This window comes from Grus americana, chromosome 7 (genome assembly GCF_028858705.1).
Source record: "Grus americana isolate bGruAme1 chromosome 7, bGruAme1.mat, whole genome shotgun sequence".
NCBI classification, from domain to species: domain Eukaryota; kingdom Metazoa; phylum Chordata; class Aves; order Gruiformes; family Gruidae; genus Grus; species Grus americana.
This window is the reverse complement of record NC_072858.1, coordinates 6,777,501-6,791,812: the sequence shown is the minus strand read 5'-3', so window position 1 is coordinate 6,791,812 and position 14,312 is coordinate 6,777,501. Positions and strand designations below refer to the sequence as shown.

The following is a 14,312-nucleotide window of genomic DNA, read 5'->3' as shown; positions in this document are numbered from 1 at the left end:
GCAATGAGTGGAGGGAAATACAATTTGATAGTAAAGTCATTCAGCCTAAACAGCACAGGAAAATTGTTCTTACAAGAGCAGCAAGAAGAAAAAAAAAAAAGAACTGAGAAAAAGCACATGGGGCTTATGAGTATGCACCTATATATGTTATTAGGGTATGTCCCTTTCTTCTTGAAAGTGTTCACTGAAAGGAAGCAGAAGCCACTGTCTCTATTTTGACTTTAAGCACTTTACAGCAGGTAATTTTCGAAGGGTTTCACCAGCATGTAAAACAGTGCAGTCTTAATCCATTTAACTTTCGCCATTAAGTAACAGCAATTACGATTCCCCTCTGCACTTCCCTCTGGGCACATTCAAAACCAACTGGAGATCAAAATATATTTGTGGAGCTTTTGCTTTTCTGACATCCTTACCATTCCTCTTGGCGTGTTTCAGCTCCTCACCAAAGATGTGAAGCAGCGGCTAGGATGTCAAGGGGAAGGTGCAACAGAAGTGAAGAGGCACCCCTTTTTCAAGAGCATGAATTTCAAGCGGTTAGAAGCAGGAATGCTGGATCCTCCCTTTGTCCCTGATGTAAGTATGATAGGAAGAACCCCCAGTGGCCTCTTTCAAGAGATTTGTTTCTAAAAATAACTTCTCTTTCTTAGAGCTGTCATCACTCTCTGCATGGGTAGGTGTCCTAGGGAGATGTTATAAGCGGTAGGGCTGGAGTGAGGAGGCTGGGAGGAAGAGGAGAGCTGCTCTGTGGACGTGTGCATGCAGGGTGGGTGGGCCCCCACGCAGGGTGGTAACCTGGGGCTTGAATCATTCCCACTCGCTTTACCACAGTCTTCCAGTGTGACACTGGAGGCACCACTTGATCTGTTCGTGCCTCAGTTCCCAAACTTTAAACTGGGAACCTTTGTATTCCCTTATCCATGGTAGTAGTGTGAGAATAAGTACGCTGAGGACCAGGTGGTGCTTGGAGCAATCAGCAATGAAAACCACATGTATATGCATACAGATATATAGATATATATGCTGAGGTGAAATCAGAATTACAAAGTCCAGAGCTCTACAGAACTGAGGAATGGACTGGATCAACATGAAAACAGGCATTTGTTACAGAGAGTCTGAACCAGATTTAGATATCAAGTGTCACCTCAAGCAGAGGAGGTGACTTGGACCTGAGACAGCATTTTAAACTTGTTAGTGTTCATGGGGCAGGGAACGCAGCCCTGAGACCTTACTCAGGTTTACACACCAGTCTTGCACATACTGAAAGTCTTTATTGCATTGGCAATAACAAAACTTTTTCCACCCTTTTGTGGTATCAGCCTCTACCCCAGTGCTCAGAGTTATCTGATTATTTTCCTCCTGCAGGGCTCTCTTTCTGGCTAGACCTTCTATCCTTAAAGTTCCCATATGGTTCTAAGTAAACACTGCCATTTTAACGTATTAAGGAAAGTAACATCTTGGCAGCTCTCATTCACATTGCTGCAAGCTCAACCAAACCAAAGTGGTTTGAACGCTACAAAAGTTTACTTTAGCTGCTCTGGTTTTGCTTTACATTTTACTATGTGGCCTAGTTATTCCTGCCAATTAGCCCATGGTGTTACGACCTGCTTTAGTGGGAAGAAATAGGAGACAAGCTACTATTTCTTTCTGATGTAGAAAATCAGAAATTTCTGGGCTCAAATTTGGGATCCGCCAGAGTGTGTTAAAAGCTTAACTGTGGCGTGTAAGGCCTAGAAGGTACCTCTTATAGACATATTTGCTAAAGCAGAGGCACATAAATTTTTATGGCTATTTATTGAGAACTCAAGAGCTGCCCCTAATTTAATTTATTTGGCACTTCATCCATAGATTTCCAAGTCTTTACTGAAGTCAGCTGAATCACCCTAAACTACATAGCCAATGGCAGGGGTTGTAATCCAACCCGTGGCTCTCCGTCCTCTTCTAGACTATTCTGTCTCCACAAAAATGTTGTGGATCGCAGCCGTCAGGAATGCAGAGGGACGCAGCCTCCAGCAAATAGGACTTCTGTCAGGAATCAACTTGATTTGTTTGGTCACACTGCTCGGTTGGACCCCTGGGCTGTGCAGTCATGGTACCATGTGTAGACAATAGGGTTCAACATGTGCTTGAGTTCAGCAGGTCAGGCGAGTCCCACAAGCCAGCCCTCAATTATTCCTGCGCATCAAAGGGTAACCGTGCTGTTGATGGGAGCTCTCTAGGCGTGCAGATGACCACACTAACTATGATGGGTAGCCAGTGATGACTGTTTCTGCTTTCTGTGGCTGACTGCTGGAATACAAGTTAAAAGCAGCCTCACTGCAAAGAGTCTTGTCTCTGTCATCCCAGAAAATTAAGCAGTTTAAAAAGGCAAAGCCATTTGACCATTTGATTGAAGAAAGGCAGACAAGTTAAAAGAGTTAATAGAGGTGATTCTGGACAGCTTCCAGCAGCTGAGCTATTAATAAAAACAATGGAAAAATGCCAAGCCTCTTCTGTTTTCCTTAGCAATTAATATACATTCCTTTCAACTTTTAAGCTGCAAACTCCACAGCTCTCTGAGCAGAAGGACACTTCTATCCGAGGTCCCTTTTCAGGGCTGTCGCCAGTGTGTGACTCATAAACGTTCTGGTTTTCTGTTGTTCCCCCTCTAAAAGAAAAGACTACTGAAGGATTTGATTTTTGTTTTCTTGCTCTTTCTGTCCTTTTCCCCTCACCTCTTAGCCATGTGCTACATGGATGACTAAAACCCTCTTTGGCTACGCTGATGCTTTAAGGACTTCAAAGTGGGAAGTTTAACATGCTTAAAGCGAAGTCAGCTTTGATGATAAACGGTGCGGGCAGAGCGAGTCTAGAGAAGCAGGATGCAGATAGTCACTTGTTGTTAGGCATTCTCACTTGACTGAATCTGTGAATGAAAGCACATGGTCAGACTCAGAAGTATTTGTTCTCTTGCTGGTTTTCTTTTTCTTTCTGCTGAGATAGCCCAGAGCAGTATACTGCAAGGACGTGTTAGACATCGAGCAGTTCTCCACAGTGAAAGGAGTTAACCTGGACCAAACGGATGATGATTTCTATTCCAAGTTTTCCACAGGATCAGTGTCTATTCCATGGCAAAATGAGGTAAGGATGTACCATAGTAAAATTACTCCAGTAAACCCCCCTAACACAGGTGGTTTGAGAGGAGCTGTATATTTCCAGTAATACATAGCTACTGGATAACTTGCCAGACTCTGATGCTTTCATAACTTACAAATGGCCTCTTTCAAGATCTATAATGTACCACAGACGTCAGGTTCAGGTGACTGTATCTGTTGGCTCTGCATATTTGTGTAAATTGGCAAGGATCCTACTGTACTTCCTTCTCCTGGATTTCCACAGAGGTGTTTCAACAACAGCTCTGAGGAACTTCCATGGGATGGCTGGAAGTCCTAATGGGAGGCTCCTCCGTCGGTGATCCTGATCTCACCCATTGCCTTGTACCTGCAGCAGGTCCCAGCTGCAGCAGTTGACTCTGCAGCTTGACTTTGAACAACCTACTGGGATATATTTAATGCAGATGTATAATATCTTTTTTTGTTTCTTATTGTATTCCGCTAGATGATAGAAACAGAGTGCTTCAAAGAACTGAATGTATTTGGACCAAATGGTACTATTTCACCAGACCTAAACAAAAGCTACCCCCCAGAGCCACCCAAGAAAGGATTGCTACAGAGAATATTTAAACGACAGGTGAGATCTTTTATGACTAAGACAAGGAACATCCCTTGGATGCCCAGTGACACAGCCACGTTCTGGTGATAATTTTGTAGGAGAAAGACAGTATGTTTTAGAGAGGGCTTGCTGTCACAGTTACCTGGTAATTTCCTGACTCATACTGCCTATCCCAGGTTTCCTATCTACCTCTTGTCATTTTTGTACCACCAGGAGTTCCATTGTTTTTCATCAGCTTTTTTTCCAGTGATTGAAAACTTCTTACCCAAACTATTTTTCAGTGGTATGCTGAAACACCTTTTGAAATGGTTATATGATTTTGATAAGGTCCTTGTGAAAACCCTTGATATATATGTTAAAAAAAGAAAATGCAAATGCTGAGTGAAGTAGTCATGGCAGGAAACAAAGACACTAGAGAACAGAGCAGACCAGAGAATACGTGATGTACAGCTTTCATGAGGCACCATGGGACCATTTGCAAATCTCAATAACGTTCCTAGACCGATCTATTTCTGTAGGGTTAAAACCATGCCTAAGCGCTGGCGGGTATCCTCTGTATTAGTCAGATTTAGCAGATACTGACATTTTGCAGTGAATTGATTTGACTCCTGGAGCTCGAGTGAGTCTTCTTTGCTGTATTCCTCAAGAACTGCCATGGTCCTCCTGACGCAGAAAGAATACAAGTAGGAAAATGAAGAATATTTTACATCCAAATATCTTCAAAGAAAAGTCTTGCAGTCCAGTCAGTACGTTATGACCATAGAATAAACAATGATGTTGGACTAGAAGAAAGCATGGCATAGTTGGAGAATCTAATTGTCATTGTCTTCCTCTTTCTACAGCATCAGAACAATTCAAAGAGTTCTCCAAATTCAAAGGCCAGTTTAAATCACCACATAAATTCAAATCACGTAAGTTCAAACTCCACTGGAAGCAGCTAGTTCCAACTCAGTTTTATGAAACAACATGTTGCATCCTTCCACTATAATCTATGGAGCTTCTATGGATGAGAGAGCCTCCACCGTTGAGTGAAAAAAAAAAAAAAAAAAAGGATCTCCCAAAAATGGAGATTTTCTATCCATTCCTTCCAGTGGAGCCTCGCATTTTAAGAAGAATTTTCCACTCAGGTCTGTTTTTGGAGGTGGCACTCAAGACTGTGTGAATCAAATTTGTCTATTTAGAACATTGCAATAGAAATTCAATGAACATGACTACTTGCACGTATTTAAATAGCATCATACTAGAACTGAATTTTGTCTTTATTATTTTTAAAGAAAAGTTTTGTAAATTTCTCTATTGTCTCAGTTTACATTTTGTACATTTGTATTTAAATGAAAGTCAGACTTTGGAGGTGTATATTTTCCAAGCAGCAGCTGTAAAGCCATGTGTTTTAAGACATTTTTTTAAAAGAAAAAAAAAATGTGACTCAAGACTTCCAGAGCCTCATATGAGAAATCATTCTTTTTAGTAATTCTAGAAAATTATTCATAAATCACTTTATCAGACTGGGTTTTATTGACATGCATTTTTATGGAACAGTTTATTCTTAATTATTTTACATCTGTATATTTGGTTTACAGCAACACTGCATACATTTCTCCTCTTCATTAGTTTGTAATGTCTCGCATTAAATGCTAAAAGACAGGATTTTGATGCATTCAAGAATGCTACTTGCTATGCCTAAGGTCTGTGATGTCATGGGACCAGCACAGCTGAGATTTGCACTTACATTGTTAGCTCATCAAAAACTTTTTGGTTAGAAAGGGAACCCTATTTTAAGCCCTTCTCCTTCACTAGTTTTTGTGCCATTTCTAATGACAGCAAGAACAAAACTGAGTGAGAGGTGACTGGGAAAGCAAATGGCCATTTGTTTTCCAAAGACTTGAAACCTGCACCTGCTGAAATGAGAGCAAAACTCAAAGTGTTCTCCATGCTGCAGTCAAAAGTCCAAGGCCTTTTCATGGTTGCTCATATCAAACAGGTAGCAAGAGGAAAACTCAGTAGTCTGGTTTGTGCTGACCATGAGATTCATGTCAGCTTTCTAGAGCTGAGCTGTGGAGGTTCAGAGTGGGATCTGAGCTGCTTTTGAGCAGTAGCAGAACCTGTAGGTTGTGTCTGCACTTAGAGTCCTTTCATGCATCATGCTAAACACACCATGACTCGTCTCCTCAGTTAGGTCCTCAACTTAACTGAACAAAATGTCAGTTATGAAATAATACCTCCCACTTTTTGTTCCATCATTCTTTGTCCAGGATCCTTCAACCATTGTTGAAAACATTGTTCCCACTAGTATAAACAGGAGCGGTCAGGATCAGGAGCAGTACCTCAGGCATCAGAATCATGGTCTTGTCAAGTATGCCACTATCCATTATTATTAAGAACACCAGATCAAAATTATAGTTGCTTCCCTTCAACAGGAACTGGAAAGCCGTTTTCCCCCAAGCGCAGGCAGGATCTCCATAGCCCAGCATGTTCTGTAAAACAGGTAGGTTCACCATGCTCTTTACAATGTCAGCTAGAGTAGACTGATGATTTTACACCTTTGGGTCAATCAGGAACATCTGATGGTCGGCCTGGTGTGTCTAAAACCCTGTTAGCTATTAGTGCAGGTAGTCCCAGGGTACAAGGAAGCACCATTCCAGTGGAAGTCTCAATAGCCAAAATTCATTAGACTATCATGTATATGTTCTCTCTGGCCAATGCAGAAGGGAAAAAAGATGCAGGTTAGTAGTGACAAAGCTCTGAGTGAGAAAGGCACAGGAATTACATACTAAACCACCTTGAGATCATGGGGGAGAGAGACAGAACAGGGCCAGGATTTGCATAAAGCAGCTGACAGAGAAAAGTCAAGGAAGGGAGATGGGGCTTTGGCGCCTTTATCAGGAGTAAAGTATTTTAAGATTCAAGTCCACATTATTTCAAAAGCCTCCAGTTTTCCTGGTCATTAGTAGACATGTAGTGAAGTGTAAGTGTGCCATAATATGGCCAAGAAGTTGTTCCTCTTTTTCCTTCAGATCAGTCTAGCCCAGAAATTCTGTATTGGTGGTGCTCAGGAAGAGCTTCAGCCACTCTCCCATGTGAGGTGATGGGATTGCAGATCTTATGGAAGATGTCAGATTTTAGAGAGACAGTAGTATATGAGAACTTTGAGTAATTTTCTCTATCAGCTATAAACTAAATCTATAATGGTTTCAGCTTCCTGACAGGAGGGGAATGAAATATTGTAGAGGTGAAAGCCACTATGCACACTGTTCTCATGGCCTGATGTAAAGCCACCTAAGTCAACAGGAATCTGATCAGTCACTTGAGCACGCTCTGGATGAAGACCTACTTGTTCTGGGAGGTTCTCACAGACCTTCTTCAATGACACATGGGATTTCACCTTATGTCAAGAAATGTTGGTGAGAAGTGGAGGAACAGATCTTAGCCAGACTACTGATGTATATCAGCGTACCTGACACAAGATACACATCTAAGTTCTTCTTGGAGAGCTGCAAATGATGTGCATCTTTAATTTGGTTTTATCATTCTTAAGACATCACCTTGTAACAGTACAATGTGTCTGTGCACTCTCAGTTGATCTCATCCTGTGCACTGATGCTAGGGGAAGTGGGTGCTGGATGGGGGCTACAGTGAAAGACTAAGTCTTGTTTCCACTACTGCCATTATCTCACATTGCAGCAACAGACAAGCATATCCCATAAACGTAGGTGATAATGTCTACTTATCACCATGAGGAAGGAAAAAAAGGTGATTTGGCGAAGGCTTAGTCCATTAATATTTCATTGGATAAATCTGATAAAACTGCAGCTATTGGCCCAAGGGCTTCATCTCCTACATGTTACCAATTTGGCACGCAAAACTAAATTATCTTTACCATCTCCCCCTTGGGAAATAAAATCCTAACAACAACAAACCCCTTACTGAAAGCTGGGTAACAAATTGCAAATAGACTGTAGATGGCCTTATACCTCTTAGATGCTATCAGCCTTAACTAGTGGTGGCTGACTTTTTTTATATGACAACAGCGAATGATAGCAAATGTGCCTTCTCCTGCTCTCCTTTCAGCTGGGACAGTTCCTTACTCAGCACCTCTAGGAGCCTAGCAGTGGAGACACAGGGACAGTGCCAAGTCCTCGAATGATGAGAGATGCATTCAGTGAGTCCTGATACTTGGAGGACATTATTCTAGGGTTAGGTATCCTGAATCCTCATGATGGTATGGAAGAAGGATCCTTAATGCACTTAAAGCATCAAGCCTGGGATGAAGTCCCTTCAGATCCCAGCCCCTTGGGAGCAGTGAGTCAGTAAGGGGAGAAACAGAAAACAAGACCAGTTGAGGGGGATTTCATGTCACATCCCCAAGGTGTTGCTATCCTGCCTGACAAATTTAAACAGTATTATGATGCTGGGGTAGCAGAGCTCTTGTACTCTTCCAGTATCCAAGCCCTGAAAGACTCAATTAATATCGTACATCACTAGTGATAATGCACAGTCCTAGGAAACTTCTAGTTGGGTTTTGCCTACAACAAAACCTGCAGGATTTTCTTCTTTATTACTTCTTTTTTTTTTTTTTAATAATTCAGCTCACCTTGCACTCAAGACTGGTGTAGGACCACAGTCCTCTCACTTCCACCGTGTGACCAGGTGCAATCTGAGCCCAGAGCTCAGGCAGAAGCCCTGCCGAGGCAGTCCCCTGCAGAGCCAGGCTCCAAAGACACTTCACATCTGGCTCCATGGAGCCAAATTCAAGAAACACTGGGAGCCGTGGCTGTTCAGGAACAATGAAAAAAAAACCAACCCAAAACAAAACCAAAAACCCCCTTATAGTTTCATCGTACAACCTTGGAGAACATTTGCAATGGGATTTTTAGTGTTTTGGTTCAAAGTGAATAGTTTTTGAGGTAAGCTTGTACATAACAAAGGAGCAGAAAGGAGTAGTTATTTAATAGCTTTCCACGCCGATTAATCTTCTAGATCTCCTTTCCAGTTACAATATAAATTCTTTCCAAACAATGCATATGTTCAGATCTGGTTGCTTGTTTTAAATAGACAGATGAGCAAACTTAGCTTTTTTTAAGAATCAGAAATCTTTTGCAATCTGACCCTGAATTGTGCAAGCATGATTTTTTTATTTTTAAATCTTTACTGAGTAGTCTGATGAACACTAATTAGTTTACAGGCTTTTATGATTCAGATGTTTGCTATTCATATTCTATAGCATCTCAAGGTTCACTTAAATCTTGTAGTGTTTTTTCCCGCTCCGTTTTTGGATGAGAGGCTTTTATAAACAAAGGCATAATGAAAGAAAAAGATAACAAAAAATAGACTCTTATGTGTGCACTCTTGACCTGGATTATCTGAAAAGAGATTTTTTTACAAGAAAAGCCATGACTTAGGTGTTGTTTCTGAACAAAAAACCTGCTTGTGAAGCTCAGAAATGTGCAAAGATAATCACACCAAACAGGCATTGGAGATCAAACTGAGCGTTGGGGAGCTGCAGAATTCAATATCGCAGAATTCATCTGGCCCTACTGATTAGGCATGCCTGGTAACTGGCAGTTCAGAGACAATACCAGCTATCCGTAAGATCAGTTTGATACCATCTCAATTTTCAGTCATTCCTTCCCACAGAAACTATGGCTAAGAGTGCCATCAGCGGTGGGGAATCAAACTTGGCTGATCCAGTAAAGCATCTGATTCAAAGACACTGATTCTTAATGTCGTTCAACCAGACAGGATCCAGCTTGAATTCTTTGCTTCATCTGTCAAAACCTCACACTTCAAATCAGTTGCTGTTGATCTTTTTCAGTAGAGATGCCTCAGCTAAAAAGAAAAGCAGGGAACCAATCTGTAATACAAATAAAACCATGGGCAGGACAGGGAAGACAGACAAGCTGTGAGCTCTGGAGGACAGTGTGAAAACTACCATAATGTGCGTATCTTCAGCAAGTGTCCAATGGCAGTTGTCATCACACATTGCTGCACGTTCTTCCTTGGTTCATCATATGTTGCTCACAGTTTTTTGAGTAACCTGGAAATCGCACACACAAGGTCACATTAAACACAGGGTCTGGCCCGTGGCTCAAAGACAACGTTGTCCCTATGAGGGTCGGATGTAACAGTTTGGCAAGGCAAATAGGTATCTGCTCAGCCTGCACAAACAGCCATGACACAGGGCTCTGTTCCCATCCACCTGAGCCTCAGTCAGGAGTTCCCTACGCAGACTTTTCTGGAAGAGCAATAAATGCGCACCCTTATAGCACAGCTTCTTCTTCTTCTTATGGACGTCCATGGACTGGGTGGCTGCAGGATCTAACTTCATTGTGGGCAAGATATGGATGTTTTAACCTCTGCTCCGCAGTTAGTTGTGATTATTTTTTTTCAGTTCATATTTGTCATACTCACTTGTTAAGTCTCTCAGTGCAGATGAGACATCAAACATTTCTAGGCATTTCCCATACAATCTTTCAAAATACTGAACTTTGCTGTGAAAGAACACCCTTGGGTTCGTCCACCCCTTGGGATGTAGACCATCATCCTTCATAAGTGTAGCATGAAGCACAAAGTAGCCTGCAGGAGCTCTAGAAGTCCAGACTAAAATTAATAACACTTGGGTAAAGGGTGCCAACTTCATAAAAGCACCACCTTTTGTCTGGCCCTGCAACGAAGAAGTCCAGTGGTGAATGGGGTGGGACCCGGAGACTGAAGGGCTCTCCTGCCCAAGGATGGTCCTAGTCTGTCTCAGGCTGTGGGGAGGTACATTTGGCAGTGAAGTTTGGGAGAATCTGTCTGTTCAGTGGCTCTGTGGAAAACGGAAAGTTCCAGAGTTGTCTATGTCAAGCCTTCCACAAATATGACCTGCAATTTAAAATACTACTAATTATTTAGAGTAAGAATAGTAATGACTGACACCCTCCTGCTAAAGCTGAGAGAAAGACTGCATACATTTAAAACAATTCTTCACTTTTGTGTGCTGGGCAGGACGCAATCTCTTTTTATACTAAATAATATTGTTCATGCAGTGCTGGCTGGTAATAACTTTCTGTCCTTAACTACAAAAAGAAAAGAGCAATAAATTGGTACAGAGAATTTTGCAAATTATTTCCTTTAGGGAAACCACCAAAGAAGGTGAAAGCCAACAGCATGCTACAGTATTGTACGCTCACCTCCCCCAAACGTCTCTGCGATAACACAAATACAAATACAAGCTGCTGCAGTTGTATCGGCTGAGCTAGTGTACTGTCAAATGGGCTTTATGAAAGAAACAATTTTAAACAAATTGCTGCCTATTCACTAAAAGGAATATTAGTGCTGGCGCAAATGTATTCTCCTTGATTTATGTACTGGATCCAGAAGTGGTGGTTTGTATTTGTATTCTGCCCGTGTTTTTCTTCACTGCCCTGGGCAAACCTCTGTGCAATTTTGTTTTCCATTTCTTAAACATGGAGGGATGCTCTCTGTCTATCAAAAGAAATCACTTTGGAGTCTCTGCATAAAACAGATCAATATCAACTCTTTGTATTATTATTAAAGTGAAATAGGCTTAATATAGCTGCTCTTATTTACATGACTAGGGAGATGACTCTTGTAAATTAGGGCTCTTTTTTATTATTGTTTTGTCTTAGTTCTGTCGAGATATTGAAACAGAATGCATTGCGTTTCTGTAAAGACATCTCCAACAGAAGATGAGATGACAGTGTGAGTGTTAAAGTATTCTTTTCTTATTTAAGATCTAACTAGTAATTACAGCATTCACACAAACACTTCCTCTTTTTTTGTATTGGAAATAAATAGTTATGAGGAAGGGAACAAAATAACATTCATCGGTTCAAGTTTTTTGGCCAAGCCTGCAAACGAATCCCTAGGTACCAATTAAGTGAGATGCTGTGTGAAGTCACAAAGATGCATGTGTGGCAAACGTTGGGTCAACTCACTGCCCAGCTATGGATACACAAGAGGGAACCACATGCCTGGGAGCAACGGGCTCCAAAGGGGAACTCCAGGTTTTCTGGAGAATCGGCGGTCCTGTAGAGAAGATTCACTCCCAGAGAAGAAACATTTCAGGCAGTGGCTGGATGACAAATGCGTTTTCCTTTCTCATCACCCCACACGCAGCTGTTAAATATGTTTATTAGCAAGCTGAAACGAGTTATTTCATGCGTATTGAATGCGATCTCCCTTAATTGCATTTCTTTTAAACACTGGACACTCTTCTAAAAGACTTAACATTTTAGCCTTTTGAAGGTGAAAGTTGTAAAAACTTTATTTTGTGTTTCTGAGCAATGTAGATAGACCTAAAGATTTCATGAACTATCATGTGGTTGCCCATATCTGACTAATAATTAAATTGTAAAATTGCAGTTTCATATTAGGGTTAGTCTTTTCACCTGCTTTAAAAATTAAAAATCATATTTGGTATATAAACAGACACAGAATATCCTTCTGATTGAATTTCAAGAGCATATCCAGGACTAAATGTTTTTAAGCACTTCTAATACTGTAGTCTATAAGAGGAGCAGACACTTCTAAAGCAATGTTAAAAGTTGTCTTTCATAACTGAGTCAACAGATCATTTTTGTAATAAATTAAATCAAGTGTTCTCAATTAGAAGAGCTAGTGGCTGTTGGTATTGTACAAAAAAAAAAAATCATTCTAGTATCCAAAGGGTTAGGGGTGGGGAGGGTCTGTTTGGTTTTGTTTCTCTTTCCAGGGAGATCTTTAACATTGTTTGATGAAGCTAGTTTCATTTTGAGATTGTTACTGAAGATAAAGGCTTCTGTGTTCTATGGCTGCTTGGATTCTTCGTACATAATGTCCTAGTAATGTCACAGTGCTGCTGTATCTAGATCAAACCACTGTTTTGATTGTTTTTTTGGCTTTGTTTTTTTTTTAATAAATTCCTTAATTTAAATACATGAAAACTATACGTTTTGCTTTAATGAGGCATGTAATCAAACTGAACTTCCTCAAGTCCTTGGGATCTTGAAGATGATTACAGTGAGAGCGGCATGCAGCTCATATCTTGCTAGACACCTTTGTGGCTTCATGTGTTTTCATATTACTGTCGTTTGTATTTTCTGTCCCATCACATCTTCACAGAAATTGAGGGAACTGAAAACCAAACCGAGGTTGTGTCTCACTTTGTGGAAGTTCAGATTCTCATCTGAGAGCAGGTTGTGTTTCCCCTGAGATGTCCTACCCCTGCCTTCCATCCTCACATCCCCAGCCTTCCTCTGCACTGCAGACTCTCAGCTAACAAAACTCTTGGTGACCTTAAAAAGAAGTTCAAGGAAAGGATGATGAAATCACTAGTAGGGACACAGGCTTCGGAAGAGATGAACTATTTTTTTTAAGTTGAGCACAGCCTGATTTATGAGGCCCTACAGAGGCCTTTGCCTAAGCTCCAATTAGGCAGCGAGAAAGGGTTTAGAGAAGGAAAACAACAACAGCAACCAACCGTGCTCTTCAGTATTCCATGCAGAAAGATCTCAACCAAAGAGTAGCTGCAAAATCGCCAGGAGGAAAGTGGTGCAGTGCTTTTTCTTTAAGAGAAAGAAGAATTTTTCAAAGAGGCCAAAAGAATATTTTTATGAGACTGGTAATGGCAAACTGTGTTTGCATCAAGTTTCATGAAGGAACATTGTGAAAACAGATTATGTCCATGAAAGCGGCAGCTACACCCAACAGCTAAACTCGGTATAAACTAAGGTAATAGACTACACAAATTCAGGTCATGCGTATTATTGCTTTCCAAACAAACCCAAGCCATTTTTTCACAAGATTTTAACAATCTGAGAGAATGTGAGATGGAATTTTATTTCCTCTTTAACAGTTCTTGGTGGTTTTGTTTCCTCTATAACTTGATGTCCTTTCTGCACAGCAACATCTAGATATGTTCCCTCTTGGGAGATGTAATCTTTCTTAGACTTTTCCACTATCTCCAGCATGAGATGCGCAGCTTCTCAGAGGAAAGTATTACACCATTTTGAAGGAAATCCAACTAAAAAAAAAAATATGTCAACTTTTTTAATCCCTTAGGGTACTTTACAGATGAAAAATCCCATAAATGGTCCTAACTGTGCGATTTCAGGTCTATGGAGTGCTTCTGGGCAAGGAGACAATACAAGTTTCTGCCAAGTCAGAGTCTAATTTGTTGGGTTTTGTAATTCTACTTCATATTTGGTATACAGTAAAAAAAAAAAAAAAAGAAAATAGGGCCTATTAAACTTGGTGCTCTAACTTGTCCTGAGTGGAGAAGAGCAACTCTGCCGCAGAGGCTGAGCGGCTTGAATAGCCCATTTACAAACACTTGGGTGAATTTTACCCGATTTTCTTTTTTTTTTTTTTCTAATTACAGTTTATCATTGTTAATTCTTTTCTTAATTCAAGGAAAGTTTGTTCCTCTGCTGTCAGCAAACATCATAACATCACCGGCACCCTAACAGTGCAAGGCTCTATGCACCTCTGTTAGCCTGTGTGCAGAGATGCTCAGGATGCTCCAGACCTGCTAATCAGGGGTTATTACAGTGTGATAATGATTAAAATATCAGGACCAGGAAGGCAGGCCGTTTGCCTTTTTTTAAAAAGCTTGTGGGTAGGAA

The 14,312-nt window shown here is 40.9% G+C and overlaps 1 protein-coding gene across 6 annotated transcripts in view; it reads left to right on the top strand.

The window, feature by feature from the left end:
• The window catches only part of GRK5 (G protein-coupled receptor kinase 5), a 170,922-nt gene extending 158,300 nt beyond the window's left edge, over window positions 1-12,622 (top strand). For 5 of the 6 annotated variants that reach the window (XM_054831416.1, XM_054831417.1, XM_054831419.1 and 2 more), the window contains 5 exons: window positions 436-573; window positions 2,980-3,117; window positions 3,595-3,726; window positions 4,551-4,619; window positions 11,337-12,622. In XM_054831416.1, the coding sequence (XP_054687391.1) occupies window positions 436-573; window positions 2,980-3,117; window positions 3,595-3,726; window positions 4,551-4,619; window positions 11,337-11,378 (519 nt within the window). In that variant the 3' untranslated portion in view covers window positions 11,379-12,622. The remainder of the gene's footprint in view (window positions 1-435; window positions 574-2,979; window positions 3,118-3,594; window positions 3,727-4,550; window positions 4,620-11,336) is intronic. The other variant, XM_054831415.1, reaches the window with a different exon arrangement.
• Window positions 12,623-14,312: the final 1,690 nt, after the last annotated feature.